We start from the raw sequence: 27,801 nt of genomic DNA, 5'->3' as shown, positions 1-27,801 counted from the left end.
AAAAAAACAGCTACTAATCCATGCATATATATTTAAGCTTGTGCAGTTTGCTACAGATGCAGTTTACCATGGAAACCACAGAAACCCTAAGCATTATGGTTTTTATGTCAAGTCAAGAAGCTTTTATTGTCATTTGAACCATATATAACTGATGCAATACACAGAGCAAGGACTAAAGTAAGTGTCCTCGTCACATAAAGTGCATTGTGTGCAAACAGTGCAAGAGAAAATACAATACTGGACAATACAAGACAGAGCAGATACTCGAAACACATAATAGCACAGACCAGTAAACCTACTGCACAATGTGCAGAAGAGAACTATAAACAAGAGTGCACAATTTAAATGAGTATTAGAATGAGTGTGTGTTTGAGTTCAGATTGTAACAGTTGAGTAACATACAGTTGAGTAAGTTGGATACAGTTCAGTACTGTGTTTTGTGGAGCCTGGTGGCTTGAGGGGAAAAAAATTATGCGCAGTCTTTCCTGATAGTAGAAAAGTCAAAGGTGTGTGTGTGGAGTGTGTGGGGTCGTCCACAATGCTGTTGGCTTTGCGGATGAAGCGTGTGGTGTAAATGTGTAAATGTCTGTGATAGAGGAGTGAGAACCCAATAATCTTGCCTGTCCTTACTATCCTCTGTAGGGTCTTGCGATCCGAGGCGGTGCAGATCCCAAAACAGGCAATGATGCAGCTGCTCAGGATGCGCTCGATGGTCCCTCTTTAGAACATGGTTAGGATAGGGGGAGGGAGATGGGCTTTCCTTAGCCTTCTCAGAAAGTAGAGGTGCTACTGTGCTTTCTTGCTAATGGAGCTGGTGTTAAGTGACCAAGTGAAGTTTTCCGACAAATAAACACTAAAGAATTTGGTGCTTTTGACGATCTCCACAGAGGATCCATCGATATTCAGTGGAGAATGGCCGTTCTGTGCTGTCCTTAAGGCAACAACCATTTCTGGTTTTGTCAACGTTCAGAGAAATGTTGTTGGCTCTACACCAGGCTGCTAGTTGTTGCACCTCCTCTCGGTTCTTGCTGATGAGACCCACCACGGACATGTCATCATTAAACTTGGTGATGTGGTTCGAGCTGTGCATTGCTACACAGTCATTATTTTTTTTCTTGCTAATTTAATGCAAATTGTGTGTTTTTGTACAAATTCTACATAATAGAAAATGCAAAAGTATGCAGGTGGCTGCAGTGAAAGGAGATTCGTTTAACTGTGTTTTTTGGGTTACTTGCTTCAGTAATGGCATTCATTCTCACTGCATTCGATAACTGATGCAGTTTTCTGTCATACTGCGTTTCTGTATAATATTGATGGTTTCTATGGCATCATGTGTATATATATATATATATATATATATATATATATATACACACACACACACACTAGTGTTTCTCAGTATAAAGATATAATATAGCTATTGTGTTACATTAATTAAAAAGCGATAATGAGAATCTGGTCATATAACCCCAAATTCTACAAAGCTGGAAAGCTGTGGATGACACAGCGAACTGTGTTCAAGGGCAAAGATTTGTGGAGGTGTTTCCAAGCCCATGTAGTGATTTCCATTACAGAGCCATATCTGTTTTTAATGTTGTGCAAACTGAGGACCCAAAGATAACAAACATTCAATATAGATTTTTACCCTTATCTGGGATTGTCTGGAGATTTCTCCAGATTCTTTGAAATTTTTAATTGTATTATGAACTGAAGATATTCAAAGTCTTCACAATTTTAGGTTGAGAAACTTTATTTTGTAGTTGCTCCACAATTTATAGATGCACTTTTCCTCACATTGGTGAACCTCTGCCCATCTTTAGTTCTAATAGATTCTGCTTCTCTAAGATACCCTTTTTATACCCAGTCATGTTACTGACCTGTTGCTAGTGAACCTTTTTAGTTGCAAAATGTTCCTTCAGCTGTTTTTTTTTTTTTTATAGCAACACTTACTTTTCCAGCCTTTTGTTGCCCCATCCCTTTTTTTTAGATGTGTTGCAGCCATCAAATAAAAAATTACCATATAGTTTTCTTATAATGGTACAAGAACAATAAAGTAATTGTATACATTTGCTATGTTTTCTATGTTCAATTGTGAATTAAATAGGTGTTTATGAGATTTGCAAATCATTTCCTTTTATTTAATTAATTACATTTTACACAGCATCCCAACTTTTTTAAAGTTGAATATTAATGGCATGCCCAGGATTAATAATAATGATAATAATAATAATAATAATAATAATAATAATAATAATAATAATAATAATAATAATAATTTTGTCTGCAAATGTTCAGTTCAACATGTTATTTCTCTGCTGTCCAGTGTATTCCTGCCATTGCTACTCTTGCATGGTACATCATTATGCTGCCTCTGGTGACTGTACTGACAATTCGTGGGACAAAGGACCTGCTTACTGACCTGGTGAGGAAGATTCAGTTTGGTAAATACATCACTGTAGTGTCAAAAATCATGTGCAATTTAACATTTTTGCCTTACCATTGTTTCATTGTTTACTTGTTGGCTTTGAGTGATAAATTAATTGACAAGCGTAGTCTCTGGGATTGCTTACAGGGCTATTTGTAGTCTTTTTGGCACCCTAGGCGAGACTCCTATTGTCACCCCCAATCGCTTCCACAACAATGCAACAAAGGTTTAACACATTTAATAATCATTGAAAAATTTTATGAATTCAAAGATATACTGTATATTATATAATGTAAACTTAAGCTGTGCCTGGACATGTGCTGGTTTAAGCAGGGGAACCTTCCGTGCCATGCATGATTTCAAACCATGACGTCTTAGTGTATTACCAACAGTAACCTTGGAAACGGTGGTCCTAGCTCTTTTCAGGTCATTGACCAGCTCCTCCTGTGTAGTTCTGGGCTAATTTCTCACTTTCCTTAGGATCATTGAGACCCCACGAGGTGAGATCTTGCATGGAGCCCCAGTCTGAGGGAGATTGCCAGTCATGTTTAGCTTCTTCCATTTTCTAATGATTGCTCCAACAGTGGACCTTTTTTCAACAAGCTGCTTGGCAATTTCCCCGTAGCCCTTTCCAGCCTTGTGGAGGTGTACAATTTTGTCTTTGACAGCTCTTTGGTCTTGGCCATGTTAGTAGTTGGATTCTTACTGATTGTATGGGGTGGACAGGTGTCTTTATGCAGCTAACGACCTCAAACAGGTGCATCTAATTTAGGATAATAAATGTAGTGGAGGTGGACATTTTAAAGGCAGACTAACAGGTCTTTGAGGGTCAGAATTCTAGCTGATAGACAGGTGTTCAAATACTTATTTGCAGCGGTATCATACAAATAAATAGTTTAAAAATCATATATTGTGATTTCTGGATTTTCTTTTTTAGATTATGTCTCTCACAGAGGACATGAACCTTCGATGACAATTTCAGACCCCTCCATGATTTCTAAGTGGGAGAACTTGCAAAATAGCAGGGTGTTCAAATACTTATTTTCCTCACTGTATCTCTAGTGAGCGAGCCAGTGGTAACAGCACCAAAGAAAACGATGGTATGTGAAAGAAATCCAAGTTTAGCATCAGCCAGTGGTCTCGAATTGAAGAGAACTCCATCCAGAGGTAGAGCATTAGAGTGAAACAGGCAGGTCCAGAAAGATGGAAGGGATATGATCACTGGTACCTGATGGGCATGTGTAGCTTGACAGACTGAGATAAAGTGGAAAACAGGAAGTGAGAGAAACGTCAATTGTTAGGTTCCCTTATTGTTACCTTATAGCATTAATTCACTATACAGTGTCATTAGGGTGAAAGCTAGCGAGATTAACTTTGAGAACTTTACAAAAAGGGAAAGCCAGAAGGTAACATAGACATGAGGGAGGTCTAGGATTTAAGACAATTCTATAAAATCTTATTTCTATAGTGCATTTAACAATAGACATTGTCTCCCAGCAGATTGACAGAATGTAAGAATAATAGAACAAATTAATGTATGTGTATTATATGTGTATTGATCCCTGATGAGCAAGCCTGGGGAAAAATTTCTCAGATGGCATAAGGAAGAAACCTTGAGAGGAACTAGAGTCAGAAGGAAAACATGTCCTTATTTGGGTGAAACCAAGAGCATGAGAAATATTATTTGTCGAGTAAACATGCCCCATAGGTTCCAGTGACCAGTGTTCCTGTCCTTTCTTCTCTTTGGATCTGCCTGGTTTATCACAACGTCCTACCTCTGGATAGAGTTCTTCTTAATTGGGTACCATTCTGTGCAGCTGGGGATGGTTCCACCTTCACAGCCTAAAGATCTATGAAGCCACTGAGCAACTCAAGAACTTTGAGAATTGTTTTGGACTGTATTTTACGCACCTATTACTGCAAACCTCAACAATGGAAATACGGTGAAGGGACATTCGATGCCACCCAGATGAGGAGGGGTTTTCCCTTTTGAGTTTGATTTCTCTCAAGGTTTCTTCCTCATTACATCTCAGGGTGTTTTTCCTCACCACAGTCACCACTTGCTCACTCATCAGGGATAAACAATTATAAGAAACAAAATTATTGGCAATAAACGTGCATATTCTTTTATACAACCTCATGATCTCTGTAAAGCTGCTTTTAGACAATGTCAATTGTAAAAAAAGAAAAGAAAAAATAATGTCCTTAATGCAGTCTCTTACTGTTAGTTGGACTTCCTGAGCAACTCAAAAATTTGCTAAAGGTTTAAGATTATTATAGATCCACTGTTAACAAACATGAGTGAACTTCTGAGAGTGGGTGGACACTAGCATCCAAACATCTCAGTTCACTAAAATCGTTATTTTCACTAAATTTGGGTCTCCGTGTACGACTCTGAAATTAAGCAGCAATTTTGACAGCGAAAAAGCCTCTCATCTCCATGACCAAAACAGGCAAGGATGGTCTGCAGCTAGCCCTTTCTTTTTTTAGGCATGCTCAACGTCTTTTTCGACATTGTGCAATATATCTCCGGAGGCCGGAATGTCAATAGTGAGTTCTTCTGCCATGTTCTAAAGTGTCTGAGGTAGGACATTCAGTAAAATACATTTTGATACCACCTTGTATACAGTCAGTTGGAGTTCCAGAGCAACCCATAAATTAGCGCAACATCTGGGAACATTATAGATCCACTGTTAACAAACGTGGATATCTGAGACTGGGTGGACACCAGCATCTAAACATCTCAGTTCACTAAAACACTCTATAAGTGTGATTCCTCCAGATCTGCTCCCTCTTTATTCAAATAAATTCACATTTTTTATTTTTGTCCACCATGCCCCAGTTGCAAATGATCTGATTTTTTTTTTTTAAATTTTATGACTTGAGTAGAATAAAATAACTACTTTTCTGTATTTATTAAAGGGCCGGCGTCGCAGGGATGCTGGGATTAACCAAAGACACTGTGACATCCTTACTCCCCAGGGGTTGGTAATAAGGGGTTTTATTACTTTGTATTTGGGGGATATTTTCATAGTGTATATGTAAAAAACAATTGTACTATGACTGCAATATTTCTGCACCGATTATTTAATTGCAGCTTCACAGCAGCACAGTGGAAGGATGTATGTGTTGGAGATATACTGAGAATTTATAGGGACCAGATTATACCGGTATGTATTGGTGTGTCTGTGTGAGTCTGTTTGGTCAAAAAGTGAAAGAAATAATAGCATTATTTGTGTCCCACAGGCAGATCTGTTTCTCCTATGCAGCACTGAACCGCACAGCTTATGCTATATTGAGACGGCTGATATAGACGGGTAGGAATGCAGCTAGTTCTGCTCTTCTGCTTCCCCCCAAAGTCAATGCAAGATACATATTGAGACAGTTATTCTGTTTTTCCGTTTGATATGAGTTTGTGATTTTATTTAACACCTCGGTACCTTGTACATGTGCGTACACAGACTTTGGAAAATGGCCAGTGAACAACAATTGAACAAAAGCTGTGCAGTAGAAAGTAATTCAAATTTGCAGGGTTTACAGGTCAGAGCAAAAATTACATCCTGAACAAAATCGCAATCAATGCAGGGTGGCTTTGTAACTAGCATTGCCAATCAATATACTGTGACTTCTGCTTTTGTACATGTGAATTGGAAGAGTTAGATGCAGTACCAACATGCTAGAATCCACTTTTTACCTGTAACATAAATAGTCCTGGATTGACTTGTTGTATAGTGTCGTATTGGAGTTGTACATCTGTGACAAGTCCATTCTAAGCCACAATCATTTTGAGGGTGGCTACTATGGCCTTGCCAACAAGGCATGCAAGCTGGTGGAAGGTATGTCAGCTTGACTTCTAGACCATCCTGGAGTGTAAATTACATTTTGTGGTTCAGCTGCTCTTTTACACTCAGGAAGTGTTACTTAGACTTACAGTTACATTTATGGCATTTGGCATATACCCTTTTCTAGAGCGACTTACATTTTATCACATTGTAACAACTGAGCTGCTCTGGTTAAGGGCCTTTCTCAGGGCCCCAGGAGTCACAGATTGGTGTGGCATGGATTTGAACTCTTCAGATCCAAATTCCAATCTCTTAAACTCTAAATTAAGACATCCCCAGACTTGGCTGTCATTGCCTCCTTGACTAAGAAGCAGGAAGGAACATCAGTTTCTTGGATATTGTTCTATTGGCAGTTTTTTCCAGTGAATTAAAGAAATAGCTATTGATAATATTTTATAGGGAATACTATGTTACCATTAAACTTTGCGATAAGGGTTCAATATGTTGTGCTCACATGTACAAGTAGGATCTACTGTAGGTGTTAAACACCGCCCTAACAGATTAGGAGGACTGAACCCCCCCAGCTTTTAATTTTTAACTAATTATGGTGTTAATAGTTGACTCCTGTTCCTGAATCATTTGCAGAGAAACCAACCTGAAATTTCGCCAGGCTTTGACTATCACGCACAATGAAATGTCAAGTGGTCCAGTCGAAGAGCTTCTCCAGTTGTTCGATGGTTAGATGATCTCTGTACACTCTTTGCTCCATAAAAAGTCTGTCAGTGTTGTTCTGTGTTATCAGTTACTGTTTTAATATTATATTCCACAGTATACCATTTGGTTTTAAGTTGGTATTCATAGACTCTTTGGGCTGATCCTTTCTCTCTTTCACAGGGGCTGTTTGGTGTGAGGAGCCAAACTGTCACCTGTACTCTTTCAGAGGGGAGTTTCACTGGCAGGGACAACGTTATCTACTTGACAACAATCACATACTGCTCAGAGAAACTGTACTACGCAACACTGACACTGCATATGGCCTTGTGATTTACACAGGTATTCACACCTATTTGAAACATAACCGATACAATCAGTCATGCGAACATGGACCCAGAAAATGATAACAAATTATTATAAAGACACTAATAGGTTTAAAAAAAAAAAAACACTCCCTTCAACTATATTCCAGGCTCTGACAGTAAGATCCTCAGGAACAGTGGGAGTCTGAAAATCAAGAAGACACATGTGGAGAGGTTTCTTAACAAAGTTGTGGGAATGGTAAGTGTAGACCAAGCTTTATTACTTGTGAAATGTCTATACACACGCAATTAGTTGAAACTTCCATCAGTATTTACCTTATAAGTTTTAATGGACCCTCAAACAAGTGTTATTACTGTTATTTAATGATACTGACATGATACCGTCTTGTGCTGGTAAAAGTGTATTCAGTCTCAGCAGCATTGTTGATTTTTTATTTTTTTTTAAACATTGTCAATATGTTGTACCATTACCTTATTGTGTAGATGTCTCTTTGTACTGTAGCATGATGTCCTTTAACTAGAACACAGTGGTGAGCTGTGTGTCTCTCACCTAGAACTTCAGTGGTGTCATACCTGAATAAATCTACCTCTTAATACCACCATTATGACCCCATGGCTATAGAAACCATCAAAGCGCCTTCTTTCTTAAATTGTGTATGTAGCACATTTTGTCAGCAACTGTTGCCATTTACTGTTAGGGCATTTTCAGCTGTTAGTCACAAAATTAGGGGTGTGAGCTAACAGGTTAAGAGAAACGCAGTATAACAGAGTGCTGCATCAGAGACAAGTATCTCCTTTACTAATGTATGCCATTACTAAAGCAAGAAATCCGAAGAACACAATTTAACAAGTCTCCTTTTACTGCAGCCACTAGAGCGCACTAGTCAGAGCTTACAAACCGCATCTGTAGCAAACGGCACAAGTGAATTTAATAGCTGTTTTTTATTCCACAATTGCTGACAGAGGAAAAGAAATTGATTTGGTCACAGATACACTTACAAGCACATTTTGCAGGACAGACCTTTCAAGAAAAGCTGGACATCGTGAGAAAAGGTCATCAAAAACATTTTAAAATATTTGTTAAGCTTTTTCTTTCCCATAGAATTTGCACAAAAACATGCAATTTGCCTTCATTTCAAATCCCCATGAAAACCATAATGCACTGAAGAAAATAAATGCACGAAAAACGCTTATTTTATGAGGTAATTATAGATGCTTCTGCTAGAGATAATGAATATGGGTGGTGCTGTTGTGGCTATAGTGAAAAGAGACTTGTTGAATTGTGTTCATTGGGTTTCTTGCTTTAGGAATGGCATTCATTCATTCTGTTATACTGTGTTTCTGTATAATATTGATCGTTTCTAAAGCCCGTATGATGGTATTAAGAGGAGGATCGATTCAGGTAGGACACCACTAAAGGCATAGGTGTGAAATGTACGACCTACTACTAATTATTAAACTATGTATTTCTCTAAGAAATGTTTATATATATATATATATATATATATATATATATATATATATATATATATATATATATATATATATATATATATATAAAACATTATTTTTTATTAGTATTAAACAGTATTTCTCTAAGAAATGTTTATATATATATATATATATATATATATATATATATATATATATATATATATATATATATATATATATATATCTTATTTTTAGATTGTCCTCACAATGCTGACTATTGCTCTACTCTTGGCTGTGGGATGTGCACTCTTTGAGCAGTGGGTCTCTCCAAATAATGAAGTTCTCTCAGCCATTGGTGGCAATTTCCAAGCTGCTTACTGGGGCTTTCTGACCTTCTGGAGCTATATTGTCCTGCTAAGCCCGGCAATGCCCATCTCCCTCTACATCACGTAAAGCCCTCTCAATTGGTTCCATTAAACTGACTTGACTTCTCAAGTGCTTTTACAGTTTAACTTGTAAGTCATATTTTACCCGTGAATTATTTTGGATTCCTTGTTCTGTTAAGGTTTGAGCTGATCCATGTGGTGCAGTGCATCCTGATTAGTTGGGACATTATGATGTACTGGGAGAAAAGCGACAAACCTGCCCAGGCCCAAAATAAGACTTTAACAGAAGAACTGGGCCAGGTGGGCCACCTGCTCACTGATAAGACGGGTACACTGACACAGAACTGCCTCCTGTTTCGCCAGTGCTGCATAGCAGGACAAATTTATGGTTCGTATCCTTTTTATATTTTTTTTAACATCTAATCAGACCTTTAAAGATGATAAGATGATGCATCATTTTGTTAAAGTGAAGGTGATCTAGGTTTTGCCTTTTTACAATGGTTTGTGCTGAAAAGTATTGTCAGACCAGTATACTATGCAGTAGGTTTAATTCATGGATTATAAACTTGAATGTTTTTTTTTTCATCCACAGGTGATTTAACAGCAAATTCAAAGGTAAAATGCAACATTTGAAGGAAAACTACTCTAATCTAGTCTCTAAATCACTGGTAAAAAAGGATAAAAATTGCGTTTATATCAATATGTGAAGCAATTCTCAGAATTGAATATACTGAAGTTTTTGGGAAATTCTGTGGCCATTCATGACTTTTTGAATCACTGGAGTCCATATATATTCTACACAAATAATTTTAGACAATTTCTTATACATTGTTGTATCAGTCTGGGTCTAAAAATGACTATATCCCAGATTCATTTTAAGGATTAAATATAAATTGTATACATTTTCAGGTAAACAACTTACAACCAGATTTCTAACTAACCTTCCTAATGGCGGACACAAAATATTTTACTTCTACATACAGTATGGTAAGAATAGATTCTTTAAGAATAAGGTACTGTAGAAGCCTTCAAGTCAAAATCACTAATATAAAGTTAAACCGTATGTCCATGCCAGCAAACTGTTTCATGGCATGTCAGGAGAAAGCAATTATTTTCATTCAATCACATTGTCTACTTGAACAGCTCAGGATCGCAGTTTGCATTTAAGCGCCTGTCACTGAACAGCACACCTCACAATAATGGACAATAATGGTAATGAATGGACATATGCTGCACCTCGGGGGAGGATGGGTTCCTTTTTGAGTCTGGTTCCTCTCAAGGTTTCTTCCTGATTCCCTCTAAGGGAGTTTTTTCTTGTCACATTCCCCACTGGCTCGTTCATTAGGGATGACCTGAAAATTATAAGGAACAGACTTATAGGTACTAAACTTAAATTTTTTTATACATTATATAACCCTTTTATCTCTGACTAAATGATATATCGAAAGATTTTTTTTATGAAACCACACTGGCTTTGCTTCAGCTAGGTTGTAATAGATTTTCCAGCTACAAAGTAATACAGGGCATGCACCCCAATCTATGCCAAAAAAAAGTGTTGCCAATGATTGTAAAATATATTTTTATTGGTATAAATTTAAGTATATACGTTTAGGTATCTCTCAAAGTTTCAGTTCAAGTTATCTTAGACCACTAAGAAATGTTAAATAATCAGTTTGTTTTTTCATGTCTGGAGCTGACCATACATATACCCATGTTCTCTCTTCTGTGCAGCCATTAGATCTGAGCTGGAACTGCTTTTCATGTGGTGGGCTGCCTTTCTCTGACCAGCGACTGGTAGATCGTTTGCGAGGACAGAACTGCCCTGAGAGCAGAGAATTCTTTACTGCACTGGCACTGTGTCACACTGTCATGAGTGAATGGAAAGATGGTTAGTGCCACCATGGTATTCCACTTATTTTTCAGGTCAAGATAATATAAAATAGCGTATAATGCTGAAGGCTACGATTATGCAAACCATGCATAAAACAGCCAACAGTGAACCCAAATACTTTCAACTTTGACTAAATTGGAAATATTACATTGATATTTGCACTGGGAAAGTTGTGCATATTTGGAGTTGATATGCCGTTGTTTAAGGGCTTTATTATTTTTCAGGGCTTTATTATTTTAGGCCTCGTTCACAATATGCAAATCACCTGCATGTAGTTCAAATTCTGAAGTTTCTACAGAGAAATGCTTTTTTATAGTTGTTTTAATTGTAGACATCTTTACAAAACTACATATTAAGGCTTATCAATGCAGTCATTGGAAAAGAGACTACACTATTTCTTAATATAAACATAACCTCAGGTAACAACAAAAAATCAACAAGGTTTCAAGTTTTCTTCTAAAAAAAAAAAAAAAAAAAAAATCAGAACTCAGGTGTAAAAAAAGTCCCTAAAAACCTTCTTTAGCATTTAGCATTAACTTTATTAGTCTGCACAGAGAAAGCATCCTTAACAGTAGGAAACTGATAACAGTCAAATTTTGGATTGAGATTTTATAGTGTGTTTAGTACATTAAACCAGTCTGCCTTTTTTGTGGCCGAGATCAAATGTTAAAAATGAAAATACATTTTCACAAAGGAACAAAAAGTTGACAATGAGTACCACCAATTTTAAAGTGAATCAGTGACAAATCATTTAATACAAGTTCATTTGTCCACTTTCCCCACTCAGTCATGATGGCAAACGAGTAAAGCCGTAAAAGACATCAGACATCAGCTTTAATGCTATTTTACGCAAAGTTTCAGATGCAGAAAGATATAAGGTTTGAAGTGCAATTTAATTGAGATTTATTTGTATAGCACATTTAACAGTGGGCATTTTCATAATGAGCATGTCAGTGGCCATGGTGGCAAGGAAAACCTCCTGAGATGGTATGAGGATGAAACCTGGAGAGGAACCAGACTCAAAAGGGAACCCATCTGTACAGTCCAACTGTTAGCTAAAAACAGAGATGGAATATAAAAAAAAGGAATGGATATTGGAAAATGGGTCTGAAATATCAGCAAATATGATAATAAAATTATCATTCTTGCAAGCAAAAGATATATATTTTATTACACACTGGGATGAATGAGAAACGGAACTGTTTTGAGAAACGGAACTGTTTTTTTTTTTTTGTGTCTGGCTTTATAAAGTTAAAAGGTCACTATAGCCAGGGTCTTTAACTAGTGTAAAATAATAATTCTGTGTTTTATACAGGGTTTCCTCATTACCAGGCAGCATCTCCAGATGAACAAGCTCTCGTGTGTGCGGCTCGAGAGCTGGGCTGGGTGTTCCTGTCTCGTACGCGCGATTCCCTCGTGGTGAGCGAGCTGGGAATCACACGTCAGTACCACTTATTGGCCCTGCTGGAATTCACCAGCAAGAGGAGGTGCATGTCAGTGCTAGGTGAGAGCCTGAACACAATTATGAATTTCTTTTGTGCCTGGAGTGTGTTAGGAAGTTATTACGCTATTGGACGTTTGTGGTTGAATGAGACAAACTTCAGTTAAAAATTGCTCTAAAAGCACCAAAGCCCAGATTAGCTCTGACCAAGATGAAGTGGTTAAGGTAAAGGTGCTTTTAATTTCTCACATGTACCTTATACCATAGTGAAATTTTTTCTTTGCATATTCCAGCGATGTTAGGAAGCTGGGGTTAGAGAGCTACAGCAGTCCTGGGGCACAGAGGGCCCAAGAGTGGCAGCTTGGCAATACTGGGGCTTTAACCCTCAACCTTTCTATCATTAACCACTGAACACTAAGTCAGTTATTTAGGTTATTCAAGAATTGTTTGTCAAAATAAAGTCAAGCCAGTCAAGTTTATTTCTATAGTGACTGTGGCAAGGAAAAACTCCATTAGATGTTATGAGGAAGAAAACTTCCTCATACTAGACTCAAAAGTGTGATCATAAATATTGAAACAATACAGAACACTGGAGAAATAACTAACATGAGCACTGAAGTGTAAGTTTAAAATAAAATAAAGTTGAAAAAAAATATTCTATATATTCAATTCAATGCATTTTTATTTGTAGACTGCTTTTAACAAAGCAGCTTTACAGAGATATAGGGGTTATAGTAGAATGCATAAGTTTGTTCTTTATAATTGTATGTTTTTCCCTAGTGAGCGAGCCAATACTTTACAGTTAATATATGTTGGGACTTTTTTCCCATCCTGAGCCACTGAGTCTGTTACAATGTATTTATTAGTTACAATACTTTATTGCACAATAAAATGTAAAGGCATATTCTTTGGTTGTATACAGTATAGTCTAGAATAAGGCAAATCAAAAGGTGGGAGATGCATACATGCCGGCAGCGTTCCAACATATCGTACCGCTTATACGCTGCTACTTTGCTTGCCACATGAAACTTCAAATATTTTGACAATTTCGTCGTATCGAAAAAACGTAAGTCGAACCATCATAAATCATCAATCTGTATTTTGAAATCTGTGGGAATATTGAGCTGTAGAAAGCTGTTACATCACCATATCTTTCCACTCATTAATTATTTAGCAAAAATAACAACTACTAATGCCTCCATAGCCTTCACTGTGCAAGCACATTAGACCCGTTGGGCATTTTTGTTCATACTTTACAGATGAAATACTGACAAAAATGTGTGTGTGTGTGTGTGTGTGTGTGTGTGTGTGTGTGTGTGTGTGTGTGTGTGTGTGTGTGTGTGTGTGTGTGTGTGTGTGTGTGTGTTTAGTGAGAACACCAGATGGAACAATTAAACTCTACTGTAAAGGTGCAGATGTAGTGATTATGGCACGTTCTCAAAACGGGGGTCTGCATGAAAATAGCACAAAGCAGGCCCTTGAGGTTAGTGCTGATTTTTAATTCACTTTGACTATATAATACGCTGAGCTTTCTTTCTGAATACCGAAGCTTTGTAGTGGTATCCCCATTTGTATGTTGGTATATCATGACTTTGTTTAAGACGAAATTAATATAATAATTGTTTGTGTCAACTTTGTTTGCGGTGGCAGTTTTTTTCGCAGGGCTGCCTTCGGACATTTTGTGTGGCTGTGCGTTCCATAGGTGAGGCTCAATGGGTGGAGTGGAGCCAAGTTCTCCGGCAGGTTGCCACAGCAACCAGTGCCCAAGAGACTATGCTGCAGGTGCTGCATGACCAAATGGAAAGGGAACTGACGGTATGATAATAGACTGTTTATATTAATAATTACTATTTTTTGCCAAACCAATCAAATGTCTGGCTTTTAAAGAGTTACACATTTTCAGGCCACCTTAAAGCTTCAGGGTCCAAGGTTCTAAGCTTGTTTTACAGATTGTCAAATTGTCTTCCTCTTCTTCTTCTTCTTCTTCTTCTTCTTCTTCTTCTTCTTCTTCTTCTTCTTCTTCTTCTTCTTCTTCTTCTTTCTTCGGCTGCTTCCATTAAGGGTCGCCACATGCTGTCGCATCTCCTTGGACTCCTGTGTACTTTTCCCATCTCTCTGTCGATACCAATTCTGTTTCGCCAACCTTTTTCTCTCAATGCTTTTCTGCACTTCCTCATTCCACCACATCTCTTTGTCTTCCTTTCTACTTCCAGATAAAAAAAATTATTTTCCCAGCAGTTTCCCTTATCACTTCTGCAGTGTTTGTGCAATCATGCAGCATAATGAGCCCCTGTCTGACCTCTACCCTGAATCTCACACTACAGTCTTCCTACTTCAGTTTCCATTAATTCATGCTTTTTTCAGTCCTCACTCTCCTCCTCTTCTTCTTCACCTCCAAAGTCATCCTACAAACCACCAGCTGTTTAGCTACACTGTCCCCTGCCAACACCTTACAGTCTCCAATCTCCTTTAGGTTGCATCTCCTACATAGAACATAGTCCACCTGTGTGCATCTTCCTCCACTCTTATACGTCACCCTATGATCCCCCTTCTTCTTAAAATAAGTATTTACCACTGCCATTTCCATCCTTTTAGCAAAATTTACTACCATCTGCCCTTCCACATTCCTCTCCTTAAGACCATACCTACCCATCACCTCCTCATCACTTCTGTTTCCTTCACCTATATTAAAGTCTGCCTCAACTACCAAACTTTCATTCCTATGTTCACTCTCCACCACTTCATCTAACTCACTCCAGAAATTTTTCTTCTCCTCCATTACACTTGTGGAGCATAAGCACTGATGACATTTATCATCACCCCTTTACTTCCAGCTTCACATTCATCACCCTATCAGAAACTCTCTTCACCTCCACTACACTCTTACTGTACTCTTCCTTCAGTATCACCCCTACACCATTTCTCTTTCCATCCACACCATAATAGAACAGTTTAAACCCTCCTCCAATGTTTCTGGCCTTACTCCCTTTCCACTTGGTGATGCCATGGAAACCGTTATAATAGTTGGCCTGGCACTTTGTCAGTCAAGGAATATATTTGAAGATCATGCAGACCTCAATGTGCTAGCCAACTGTACCCTGTCTTTTGTTAGATACTGGAATGAAATCTTTAAAACCATTGTCAGATTATACACTGGTGCAATGAGGACCTGGGTTTCTCCTGGTGCATGACAGTGCCTGGGCTCATGTGGCCAAAGTGTGTAGGCAGTTTCTGAATGATGAAGGCAAATAATACCATTGATTAGCTTTCACATTTCCCAGGCTTGAAACTAATTGAGAACCATCGATATCCTTGGAGTCACCTTTTCAAAGTGCACAAAAGAGGCAATTCTTAATAAATGAAGTTTCCTACTTAACCACTTCAGTGTCCGTTTACTAATTATAATTCCGTGCTGATGCACCCAAACACAAAGAATATTCTCATTGCTAAATCCAAAAAAGTAGATCCTAAAGTAGAATTTAACCAAATCCTCCCCATCGATTTTATGCAAAACAGTGAAACATTTTGTGATTCTTTTCTAAATATTACCACTTTCATTACCTATTCCTACGACGTTATTCTCAAAAATATTTTTATTTTATTCTCGTAAATTCGACTTTTTAACGTGACACTAAAACACCACCTCGTAATAATTAATGAATAAATGCAAGAGCTACTGATTTAATTTAAATTTGGTAGTAACTGAAAAAATAAAAAATAAAATAAAAAAAATGCTTAAAAAATGCTTTCTTTGAAGAGGTGCTCTCAGCTTGCAGTGAATGCCCACCTCCACCAGATGATAGAAGTGACAGAAGTTTTATTTTGACCACCAACCCTATCACACTCAGCATAATTTATAATGTGCATTACACATTCCTCAGGTTACTAAGTGGACATTGGAAGTTATTTTATTTAATTAATTAACTGAACCCAACCCAACTGAAACACAACCACGATAGTGGCCAGAAGTTCATAATTTACCATTTTACTCAGCACTGTTTCTGTGTTTGCTAATCAACCTGCTGTTTGTCATCCACATGGTCAGTTATCAACTTGTCTAGGTTTAAATTAATATTCAGGTTTTTTTTGCCTAGTATTTGTAGTTGTGTGCAACATCTACAGCTAAGTCAATGTATTTTCTTTTCTTTTTTAAAGATTCTGGGGGTGGCTGCTATCGAAGATCGTCTACAGGAAGGTGTCCCAGAAACCATTGTCAGCCTCCGGCGTGCAGGGCTGAAAATCTGGGTACTAACTGGAGATAAGACTGGTATTGTGATTTCTACAAAGGTTTCTACTTACAGAACAGAATCACATAGGACAAGTTATAGGAAATTCTGCATCATATAATGGAATATTTCCAAATGTGATGTGAAATCGTAGTGTGTTTGTTTTTTAACAGTATTTTATAGCACACATTTCAAATATGAAATATAGAATCAGGCAGCCATATTCAGGATTTGGGAACCTAATTAATACTGTATGTGCCAAATGTGTGTGTCAGTTTTAAAGTTTCAAGTTGTACAGAATAGACTAGTATGTTGTATAGAATTTGCGTGGAAAAAAGTGTTGTTTTTTTGTTTGTTTGTTTTTGTTGTTAAGAAACAATATGGCAGAACCTCATGACCAAAAAACAATGTTGAATTCCAGCTACTATTGCACCTGCATACCCACATTTGCCCTGTTGGTGGCACTAGAACACTTAAAAAGTGTACACCAAGATTGCTTTGTAGGTAGCAAATCTATAATGCTGGGTTTTAGACTTTCACAGACTCCCACTAGATTATTCATGTGTTTTTGATTCACTGCTCAGAATCAAACAAGCATTTCACCAATCACACTAATAAACATTTCAGGAGTGAAAAAAGAGATGTAGAATGAGTTATTTGAAATAGATATGGCATTTTCCTTAATATATCATTTCTTCCTCTTTAGAAACAGCTGTAAATGTGGGTTATGCCTGCAAGTTGATGGATCCGGATACAAAATTGATTCAAAATGAGGAGCTCAGGTCAGGTGTATGATTATTTGCATTTATATACTGACTTGCTTTTTAACTGGCTAATGAACCAGTGGTGATGAATATCTATAAATTTCATATTTTCAGAGAGATTCTTCAGTCTCCCAGGCCAGAATTGTCTGTCGATAAGGGTAAAGTTTTCCATATTTGGAGCACACAGAAACTGTTTCAGGGGACTAAAACTGCCATTGTTGTTGATGGATTTGAACTTGTGAGTATATGATTTGCAGGATACATGCATAATTTATGTCAATCTTTATTGAGCATTTTGTGCAAAGTTATTTAAGAAGAAACAGAGACTCTTCAATAACATTGTTGGCAAACTAACCAGGAAAGATGTTACAAATATTCTGAAAATTGTATTTTTCCCAAAGCCTTTCTAAGAAATTATTTTCAGTCAGGAGGCAAGTCAATTGAATGTGGAGGTGTAGATACAAGTTCTAAGATTATAAAAATACAAAATGATTGATGGATCAATAATTAGCTCAAAGTATTCATTTTCAATTTTCATTATTTGAAAACCTGTAATCAGATTCCTGTATGTCTGATTCCACTCCAAACCTTCTTTTCTGAATGTTTTTTATAGGAAGAACTCATCAAGACACCTGAATTGGGTGCCAGGTTTGTGTCTTTGAGCAACCAGTGCCAGTCAGTGCTGTGTTGCCGTGTGACCCCAGGCCAGAAAGCTCAAATAGTAGAGCTGGTAAAGAAGTTCACTTCCTCTATCACAATGGCAATCGGAGATGGTGCCAATGATGTAAATATGATTAAGAGTAAGGAACAGAGTATAAATAATTTAAAACTATGGAAATTCAATATTGCCACAAACTGTATAATTCTTGAATCTTAGAAAGTGACTCCAACTGTCTATTTCCCACGTATCAACATAGTGGCCCATATAGGGGTTGGTGTACATGGTGTAGAAGATGGTCAGGCTGTACAGAATGCTGACTTTGCACTGGCGCAGTTTCGCTTCCTGAGCAGACTGCTTCTGGTCCACGGCCAATGGTCTTACCACCGCGTTTGCAGTTTTTTGAGTTACTTCCTGTATAAAACCACTTCCTTTGCTCTGGTGAACATCTGGTTCAGCTTGTACAATGGCTTTAGTGCCCAGGTAAACCTGCCAATTCTTCAGAATTGACATTGATTGAATGAAGTGTATATATATATGTGTGTGTCGGGGTGTTGTAATTGTTGCTGATGGTAAATTTGTTTTTATTTTACCCACAATTCATAGATCTTATCGAATGTCAATTTCCTTTTTCAGAACGTATATCCATTTATGCATTTAAATGCAGCTATGAATTAAAAGACAAAATCACCCAATAAAGCCTAGATTTTCCCCCAAATTCTGTGAAGATCAGAATGGTTCCCACTTAAAATATAATGCACTTCCAATTAAGTGAAATTAAGAACTATGTTAATTATTTTTTATAAATAAAAACATCAATATGTGTTTGACTAAGTCATTAATATCAGATATACCTGTATATACAGTTGATACCAGTTAGCTTTATGCAGTAGAGAAGCCTTTTTATTACTTTTAAACAGAAAAAGCTAAAAGAGATAAAAAGTCATTAAAATGTGCCTTCCTTCAATCACTGCTGGCTGCATCTTCGCTGTGCCAAACACTTCCCAAATTCCTTTTAATAGTTACATGGAAATCAATGTGGTGCCGAGGCCCCATTCTATGAGCCTCAGCGTATATCAGCTTATATAATGCCGTATTTGCTAGTTATAGTTTTGCTAGTTTTCTAGTACAATTTACAAGTTACAATTAAGGCCGAATTTAGAATAACCGATTCAAAGGCATTACAAAATGAAGCATATGTTATATTAAACCTCCACTTAACCTTTGGGTTGTTGAACATTGACACTGGGTCTGATGTCAGTTCAGCAGATCACTATTGTCCTTTGGTGCAGTGCGGAGCTTGCACATATTTTGTTTTTACTTTACTAAGTTGGTTTCATAAAAAGGACCAAGTGCCCTTGAAATCTGCAATGCCTTATGGAAATCCAGGAGATACAAACAATTTTAGGTAGAATCAAAGAAAAATAGAAAACCAAGGTAAGTCGCTTTGGATAAGGGTGTCTGCCAAATAATACATGTAACTGCTGTGTCCATAGACAGCAAAGTCCTGCAACGTGTCGTGTTTTAAAGCATGGTGGTAATTTATTTGTGAAATCCAGTAATTATCACAGTCCATAGTATGCGTAAAAAAACTAAATAGGAAAATTTTTAATAGAAAAGTTTATATAAGTCTACAGAAGATTCAAACCAGGAATTACCTTGGGGTGGTATAAAATGTTCAAACTAATCAGGAACTAAATAGAAAAACAATGGGCACAATTGCAACCATAATAGAGATAAACCACTGGCAAGAAAAGCCAAAGACTGGACTGAATTCCAGAACATATAGTGCATCCAGAAAGTATTCACAGCACTTTACTTTTTCCACACACCTGTCTATATGAGGTCCCACAGTTAATAGTGCATATCAGAGCAAATGCCAAGCAATGAATTCCAAGGAATTGTCTGTAGACCTCCGAGACAGGATTATAACGAGGCACAGATCTGGGGAGGGTACCGAAAAATTTCTGCAGCATTGAAGGTCCCAATGCGCAAAATGGCCTCCATCATTCGTAAATGCAAGAAGTTTGGAACCACCAGGACTCTTTCCAGAATGGGCCGCCCGGCCAAATTGAGTGATCGTGGAAGAAGGGCCTTTGTCAAGGAGGTGACCAAAAACGTCTCTAGGTTACGTATGTAACCCTAGTTCCCTGAGGGAACGAGACACTGCATCGAAATGCCTCAGGCACATTACCAAAGCGTTTAGACGCAGAAAGGGATCCCACCTGGTGTTTGCTAACAGGCATCTCAGGGACTCTGAGACCATGAGAAACAAAGATTGAGCTATTTGGCCTAAATGCCAAGCGTCATGTCTGGAGGAAACCAGGCACCGCTCATCACCTGGCCAATATCATCCCTACAGTAAAGCATGGTGGTGGCAGCATCATGCTGTGGGGATGTTTTTTAGCAGCAGGAACTAGGAGACTAGTCAAAATCAAGGGAAAGATAAAAGCAGCAATGTAGACACGTCCTTGCAGTGTGTAGACACGTCCTTGATTAAAACCTGCTCCAGAGCGCTCTGGACCTCAGACTGGGGTGACGGTTCATCTTCCAACAGGACAACGACTTTAAACACACAGCCAAGATTACAAAGGAGTGGCTACAGGATGACTCTGTGAATGTCCTTGAGTGGCCCAGCCACAGCCCAGACTTGAATGTAATTGCACATTTTCTGGAGAGATCCAAAAATGGCTGTGCCCTGACACCCCAATTTTACCTGATGGAGCTTGAGAGGTTCTACAAGGAAGAATGGGAGAAACTGGCCAAAAATAGGTGTGCCAAGCTTGTAGCATCATACTTGAAAAGACTTGAGGCTGTTTTTGGTCCCAAAGGTGCTTGAACAAAGTATTGAGCAAAGGCTGTGAATACTTATGTACATGTGATTTTTTTATTTTTTTTATTTTTAATACATTTGCAAAGATTTTAAACACACTTCTTTCACATTGTCATTATGGGGTATAGTTTGAGAATTTTGAGGAAGATAATTAGGTCAGGGGGGCACATTACAGACTATCATGACTTTTGCACTTTTGCATGTCAGTTTATTTCTCAGTCCTTGCTGTTGCATTGGACATATTACTCCAAAGACTTTGGGATAACTTTAATCAAAGTGGGTGTGTGGTAATGAAGGCCATATTGCAAGGCTAATTTAACATAAACTGCAACTAACATTTCAAAAGCCACGTTATGCACTCCATCTATCTTTAATCTTTTAGATTAAAATACATAAAAAGCTTTTTACATTTTACATTTATGACATTTGGCAGACTCTATTATCCAGAGCAACATACAGTAAAACTGAGCAGTTGAGGGTTAAGGGACTTACTCAAAGGCTCAGCAGTGGTAACCTGGTCATGCTGGTATTTAAACTCACGACCTTCCAAAAGGAAGTCCAAAATTCAAACTACTAAACTACTTTTTCTTATACCACAGAAATATGTATGTAAAAAGGTACTCCTTTCTCCCCTGCTGGTTTGTCTGCCAAGTTTTATTAGTTTTATATGTGAAATTATTCTAAAAAACTTTTTGGGCTACAATTAATATGTTAATTATGAGTTATATTTGGACTAATCTTTGGTTCCTCTTCATCCAGCTTATGTATGAGAGCTGGTTTATTTCCCTCTACTCCATTTTGTACACATCACTGCCTGTTCAGTGCTTGGGTTTATTTGACCAGGTGAGTAGAACAATTGCCCTGATCAAAGCTTTACTGTATAATGTACTGTTTACTGTATCCAGCTACAAATCAAGTAAATGTGGGTTCTGATGCAGAACATGAGTGCCGAAAGCTGTCTTCATTGGCCAGAGCTTTACATGGCTGGACAGAGAAAGGAGCTTTTCAACCTCCTTACCGTATGCACGACACTACTCAACTCCATCTACACCTCCATCATTCTCTTTTTCATGCCTTTTGGAGTATTTCAAGACTCGGACCTGGACTATCATACTCTTGCCGTTACTGTGGAAATGTCAGCTGTGTTTTCAGTTACAACTGAGGTATGTCTATTTTCAAATTAGTTTACATTTTTTTTTTGTTTTTGAAAAATTGCATTAATTATAAATATATTAAATTATCTTAACCTTTGCTTTTGCATGTGTCTCAAAGATCATTCTACATACTAAATACTGGACTAAGTACAATGTCGCTGCAGTGTGTCTCAGTCTGGGTCTGTTTTTCCTGTCCACCATTGTCCTCCATAGCCCACGGCCGTTTACATCTTCCCCCAAAGACTTCAGTTTTTTTGGTATCCTCTTTATCTTGATATCTATTTATATTAATATACCGAGCCCGACAAAAGATTTTATTGGTTTTTGCCTATTTTGTTTATATGTAACAAACTAGGATTTACTTCGACCAAACAAAAATATACAAATCCTCCCTTAGCATGAATAACAGCTTTACACACTCATTGCATCCAGACAATTAATTTCTCTAAACCTTTAACTGAAATACTTTGCCATTCCTTTTGTAAAACTTTTTCTTCTGACCTCGTGGTCCCGTTCATCCCAGAGCAGTTCAATATGATTAAGTGCAAGCCATTCCCTGAGAAATAACACTCTAGGCAATGGTTTGCTTTCTAAATAACATTTGGATGTATGCTTTGGACCATGGTCTTGTTGTATGGTGAAGTTGCTTCCAATGAACGCAGTGTAGACGGAACTGTAAGGTGTTAAATTATGGAATGGTAGCCATGTTGGTTCAGTATTCCTTTTACTATTGAACCTACATCAAACTCACATGTATATAATGAGTAAGCATGTTCTCTAAGTATAAACAGAAACTTGTAAAAGGTAATACAGCGACATGTATTTTTGCTGTTTTTGCCTAAAGTGACAGTTTATTCAACATAGAAACATAGAAACATAGAAACAAAAGTAACATGCATGAAGCTCTCAAAAAAAAAAAATAAATAAAAGACTGGGTGTTTCCAAACTTTTGACAGGCACAATACATGGAGATGTGGTGTAGTATTTTTGCCAGTGTAAAAATCATTATAAAAATGTGTGCCAGTATGTACCTGGAGGGAAAGATACTACCAAATCTGCTTACGTTTTATAGCACTGACTTTTAATTAAGACCATGATTGATTTATTGGGCAAAAATCTAATGTAAATTACTGCAAACTATAATTATGGCAACTTGCAATAGGGTGTATTATTATTATTATTATTATTATTATTATTATTATTATTATTATTTTGCATTACAGTATGTAACTAGCATACAACTATAGCAATGCCATCCATATCAGACAAAAACAGGCTTCTTCTGATGTCTTTTGCCAGCAAAAACTGCAGCTTTTAGCGTCATTCATTGTGTGTTTGTTTTAAATTAATGAAAAGAGTCTTATAGGAAATGCTTGTTTTAAAGTAAGGAGTCGGAAACCCAATGAATACTGGTCTAAATAGAATATCCTTATTATTTTGACAGGAACTTCATTAAATGCCTTCAGCAATCCTATTGTATGGTTGGCATCATTTCTAACCTGCTGCACTGCTGTCTTGCCCTCGATTACAAGACGAGCGCTAAAAGTGATCCTGGAAAACCCCAGCAAACACAAGGTGAGCGGAGAGTTCATTATGCTTATGACTAAAGGGACAATGTCTGTCAAAAATCTTTAACTCTTTTAAACGTTTTTTTTTTCAGGTCCATTCAGTAAAAGAACCAGTTGAGCTACAGTCATGGGTCAGTTAAGATTCTCCTCATTATTTGGAGCCTCAAGCACTACGGAGCCCCACTGCATGTATCTTTTGAGCCTGTTTTTCCTCATATGAGGAAATTTATATAAGGCTTTTTCCTCATATTGGCTCAGGGAGTGTTTTTTTTCATTGATGCCATTGACTTGCATATTAGGGGTAAACTTATAGGGACAAATTTATACATTAAAAAATTTATATTCGTAATCTGTTTATTTTAGATGCTTCAGGACAATATCTGTCTTTTTAATGAGCCATTAGGGGGTGTGAATGCAATTATCAGTATCTGTTAAAAAAAAAAAAAAAAAAAAGAAAAGAAAAGAAAAACTAAACAACAAACAAACAAAAAAAGTAGTGTCAAAAAAAGTGGTCTTTTTCAATTATGCAATTTTTCCTGATAAATATCAGAAGTTTTTAATTATTATACAGCGTTATATTCAGTTATATAAAAAAGTTGCCCAAAGCAGACATCATTCTTAAATGATCAATACTCCTAAAAAAATGGCAGCATTGAACAGATTTTAATGATATGAGGATAAAGAGCAAAAGCAGTTCAGAATAAGTTGTATAATGAAATATCGTTGTAGTTACATACTGTATGTATGTAACTGTATTTGTGGCTGTATTTGTATTTATTTTATTTTTTCTATTATTATAATTGAGCCACATTCATGATTATCACATCACAAATCTACAGATTCTTCACATTTTATCATAAATACAAGCTATTTTTCTAGGTGCATTTGTTTATTTTTATTTATTTAAAAAAATGAATCATTTTTATGAATTCTTAAAACAATGCCATTTAAAGAACTGTATATTATAATTTTTTTAAATTGGGGTTTTGGCTTTTTGAAATGTATTTACTATATGTTGCCTTAGGCAGCATATTAGAAACCAAATTTAAGTTCAGATTAGCTGTGCTAAATATAAAAAAAATTAAATTAAAAGATACCTTTTTTGAAAATTAGAGTAGGATATCATGTAGGGAAAATAATGTATAGATAAATAATATGACATTTATCTAGTTTATTCTAGTTAATTTATTATGGTTTCTTCATAAGGACTGCCCCAGGAAAGGAAGACCAAGAGCTACCTGTGCTGCAGAGGATAAATTTTTTGCATAAATGCTACTCAGTTTTCAAATAGCAGTCATATTTCAACGAGTACTGTTCAAAGGAGACGGTGTGAGTCAGGTCTTCATAGACTAATTGTAGCAAAAGAAACCATAACTTAGGAGAAAAGACAAGTCAAAAAATACTTGCTTGGGTTTCCTCCAGCGTCTCTGATTTCCTTTGTCTGCCATTAGGTGTATTTTTTTTTTACAGTAAATGGATATGTACACGTGCCATGTTCCTCCCCCTGTACAATGTTTCTAGGTATATATGCATCTGTTACATCTTTCCTGTTTTATGTGTAAACAAGAGGTTTTGAGAAATGCTTTACAGTAAAGTTACGTAAAATGAATGAATTTATATATTTATTTTACGAATGGCAAACTGCATAATGGCTACTAAACCTCCATTGTATACCATTCGGATACTGATACTAAGCTGTGCATTGTGAAATCAAGTGTCAACATGTGTATTTCAATATCTGTTTTCCTTCTTTTTTTTCTTTACTCAGCTTGTCGTTCCTTCTAGTGAGACAAACTCTCTTCTAGCATGATTTCACTCATGATTGATGGTTGTATCAGTCATGAAAACAGAATACTTGATTGTTCTCAAGAAATTGTATGGAGAAATGGCCTGGAGATACTGAAAATAGAAGGAGACCACAGTGCAACTCAGGGATTTGTTGTTTGATTCAGCCTGCATGTGTCTAGATATAAGCGCTTTTATGCTTGTAGGGATCAATTGCCAAGGAGTAGTATATTTGCATTTATGGTGTGTAGCCAAAGAACAAAGTACCACAATGGCCAGTAATTACATTTTACAAGAGGTTATGACATACATAAATTTAAAGAAATCTTTTAAAGGAATTAGAATTTTAACAAGCAAGAGCCAATATGTTCAATAAAATAAACTGACAAGAAAAACAATAAATATTAAACTGTGACAATTGGTTACTCATTTGTTGCCATTTCCATTCACTTTGGTTCATACAGTATGAAGTAAATTTAGACATTGTTTTGCATTATAAACATACTTAGACATGGGAAAGGGATGGGATTGTAATAATACATACATACAATCAATTAAAGACACGGATAGAAAAAAAAAACACACCAAAAAATGTGTAAATGTCACCCAGGCCAATCCTTTCGATCCTGTAATGCTCACACTCATAAATCTATGATGCAATAGGAAAAATCTCATTACAACGGTGTTTACCCTGTTCAATTCCTCAAAGTTTGAATGCCAAACATGCTTCTACTTACCTATTTGAAGACCAGATGCAGATTCATTCACTAAACTTATTCATATTGATGATAGCCAAACCAGAGATGGGAAGTAATGAAGTACAAATACTTCGTTCCTGTACTTAAGTAGATTTTTCTGGGGTCCGTACTTTACTTTAGTATTTTTTACACAAATATCCGTACTTTCTACTTCTTTCAAACCATCGTTACCTACGTTTTAATCTATTTGGTGACATGATCAATATTCTTTTTCTTTTCATTGCAAACCGTTTTCAGCCCAACAACCTATTTCTTGTCAATGCGTGGCTTTTTAAACCTACCACTGGTGTATCATTTCCTGGCTATCACGCACCACAAATCTAGGATAGCTCACGAAGCTAACAACAAACAAGGCAGAAGGCAACAAGAAGTATGGGACTAACTTGGATGAGACAGAAGGAGTCAGAGATGTAAACATGATTATTATAATCTTTTCCCTGCTTGTGTTCTGTATAGTGGTTGTTCAGCCTGGATACATTCATTAGATAGTGAGGTCCAGATACCAGCGTGAAACTAAAACAGGTAGTAGCACTGGCTAATTTTCACTTTAGTACTTGTCCGAGCCCAAACCTCTTTACATTACAGTTAAAAAGTGTATTCAGTACATCAACTTTTACCAGAGTCTTTTACCAGAGTTCTGATTTGCATATAGAATCATGACAGCTCATATTACACAATATTCATTACATTTTTTGAGATATCAGACATCTGTGGTGATTAGTAACATCTTAGGGAAATTTTTCAAGGGGAAATTAATTGTGCATTGTTTTTTTTTTTACGTTGTGAAGTTCTATGATATTTGATGTCAGATTTTTGCTGATAGCAGCATCGTCTCATATCACATCTAGCCAACTTCACTATAATGGACAAATACATTTAGTTAAACTTTAAATTGATTAATAATAAATGATTTTTATTCATCTTTATTTAATCATTTGCATGAGACATTTGCTATTTATGGAAATCTTGTAATTTTAGAAAAACATTCGCTCCTGGGTGTGTATAAATTTATACATACATTCATTTTAACTTCACCTCATTGGCTTTAATTCATAAAAAGTTCAGATTTTTTTATATGAATTAAAATGTATTAGAGGATTTGCATACACCCTTTTTTAAAAAGACATAGAAGTGCTTTGGAATTTTCTATCAAAAACTGTGAGGGTGGACGAATCTTCTTCCAGTAGTTTTTCTTTTTTTTATTATTATTATTTTCAACACATTTAAGACATCCAAACTTGTGTGGAATTATGTTGTAAACAAAAAAAAAAAATCATGTTAAACAACCAAGAATATATATATATATTTAAATTTTAGACTGTCCAAAGTAGCTACTTTTAACTTTGAGCACAGCCAAGCAAACTTATGCCATTCTTGCACTAGATCCACGAGGTAGTCGCCTGGAATAGTTTTCAGTTCACAGGTGTAGCTTGTCAATGTTTAATTTTTGACATTTCTCGCCTTCTTAATCTGCTTTAAACCATCAGTTCGCTTGTGCAGAGGAAAGTGAGCACAGAGTCAGTAGCCCTATTAATGCCACTACAACTAGTCTACAAATCCAAATTATGGCTAGAAAAACTCGGTTAAATGAAGAAAATAAAACCTTAAGAAATGAACGTTAGTCAAACAAAAACTTCTCAACATTTTTTAAACCAAGTC

General features: G+C 36.6%; 1 protein-coding gene across 1 annotated transcript; it reads left to right on the top strand.

Moving 5' to 3' along the window:
• Positions 1-4,917: 4,917 nt before the first annotated feature.
• Positions 4,918-24,868, top strand: atp8b3 (ATPase phospholipid transporting 8B3; the record flags this gene model as incomplete). Its single annotated transcript, XM_083559540.1, has 23 exons — positions 4,918-5,009; positions 5,695-5,742; positions 6,853-6,944; positions 7,102-7,260; positions 7,394-7,482; positions 8,934-9,127; positions 9,244-9,452; positions 9,657-9,679; positions 10,796-10,952; positions 12,271-12,459; positions 13,767-13,879; positions 14,047-14,211; positions 16,552-16,663; positions 17,329-17,404; positions 17,501-17,624; positions 18,000-18,170; positions 18,264-18,527; positions 21,637-21,720; positions 21,816-22,040; positions 22,150-22,288; positions 23,476-23,606; positions 23,692-23,730; positions 24,806-24,868. The coding sequence occupies 23 exons, from the start codon at positions 4,918-4,920 to the stop codon at positions 24,866-24,868; spliced, it is 2,958 nt and encodes a 985-aa protein (XP_083415666.1).
• Between the last annotated feature and the right edge of the window lie 2,933 nt (positions 24,869-27,801).

Source organism: Silurus aristotelis (assembly GCF_946808225.1).
Source record: "Silurus aristotelis genome assembly, chromosome: 13".
Lineage (NCBI taxonomy): Eukaryota > Metazoa > Chordata > Actinopteri > Siluriformes > Siluridae > Silurus > Silurus aristotelis.
The sequence above is the reverse complement of the archived record's forward strand: the minus strand, read 5'-3'. Positions and strand labels throughout refer to the sequence as shown.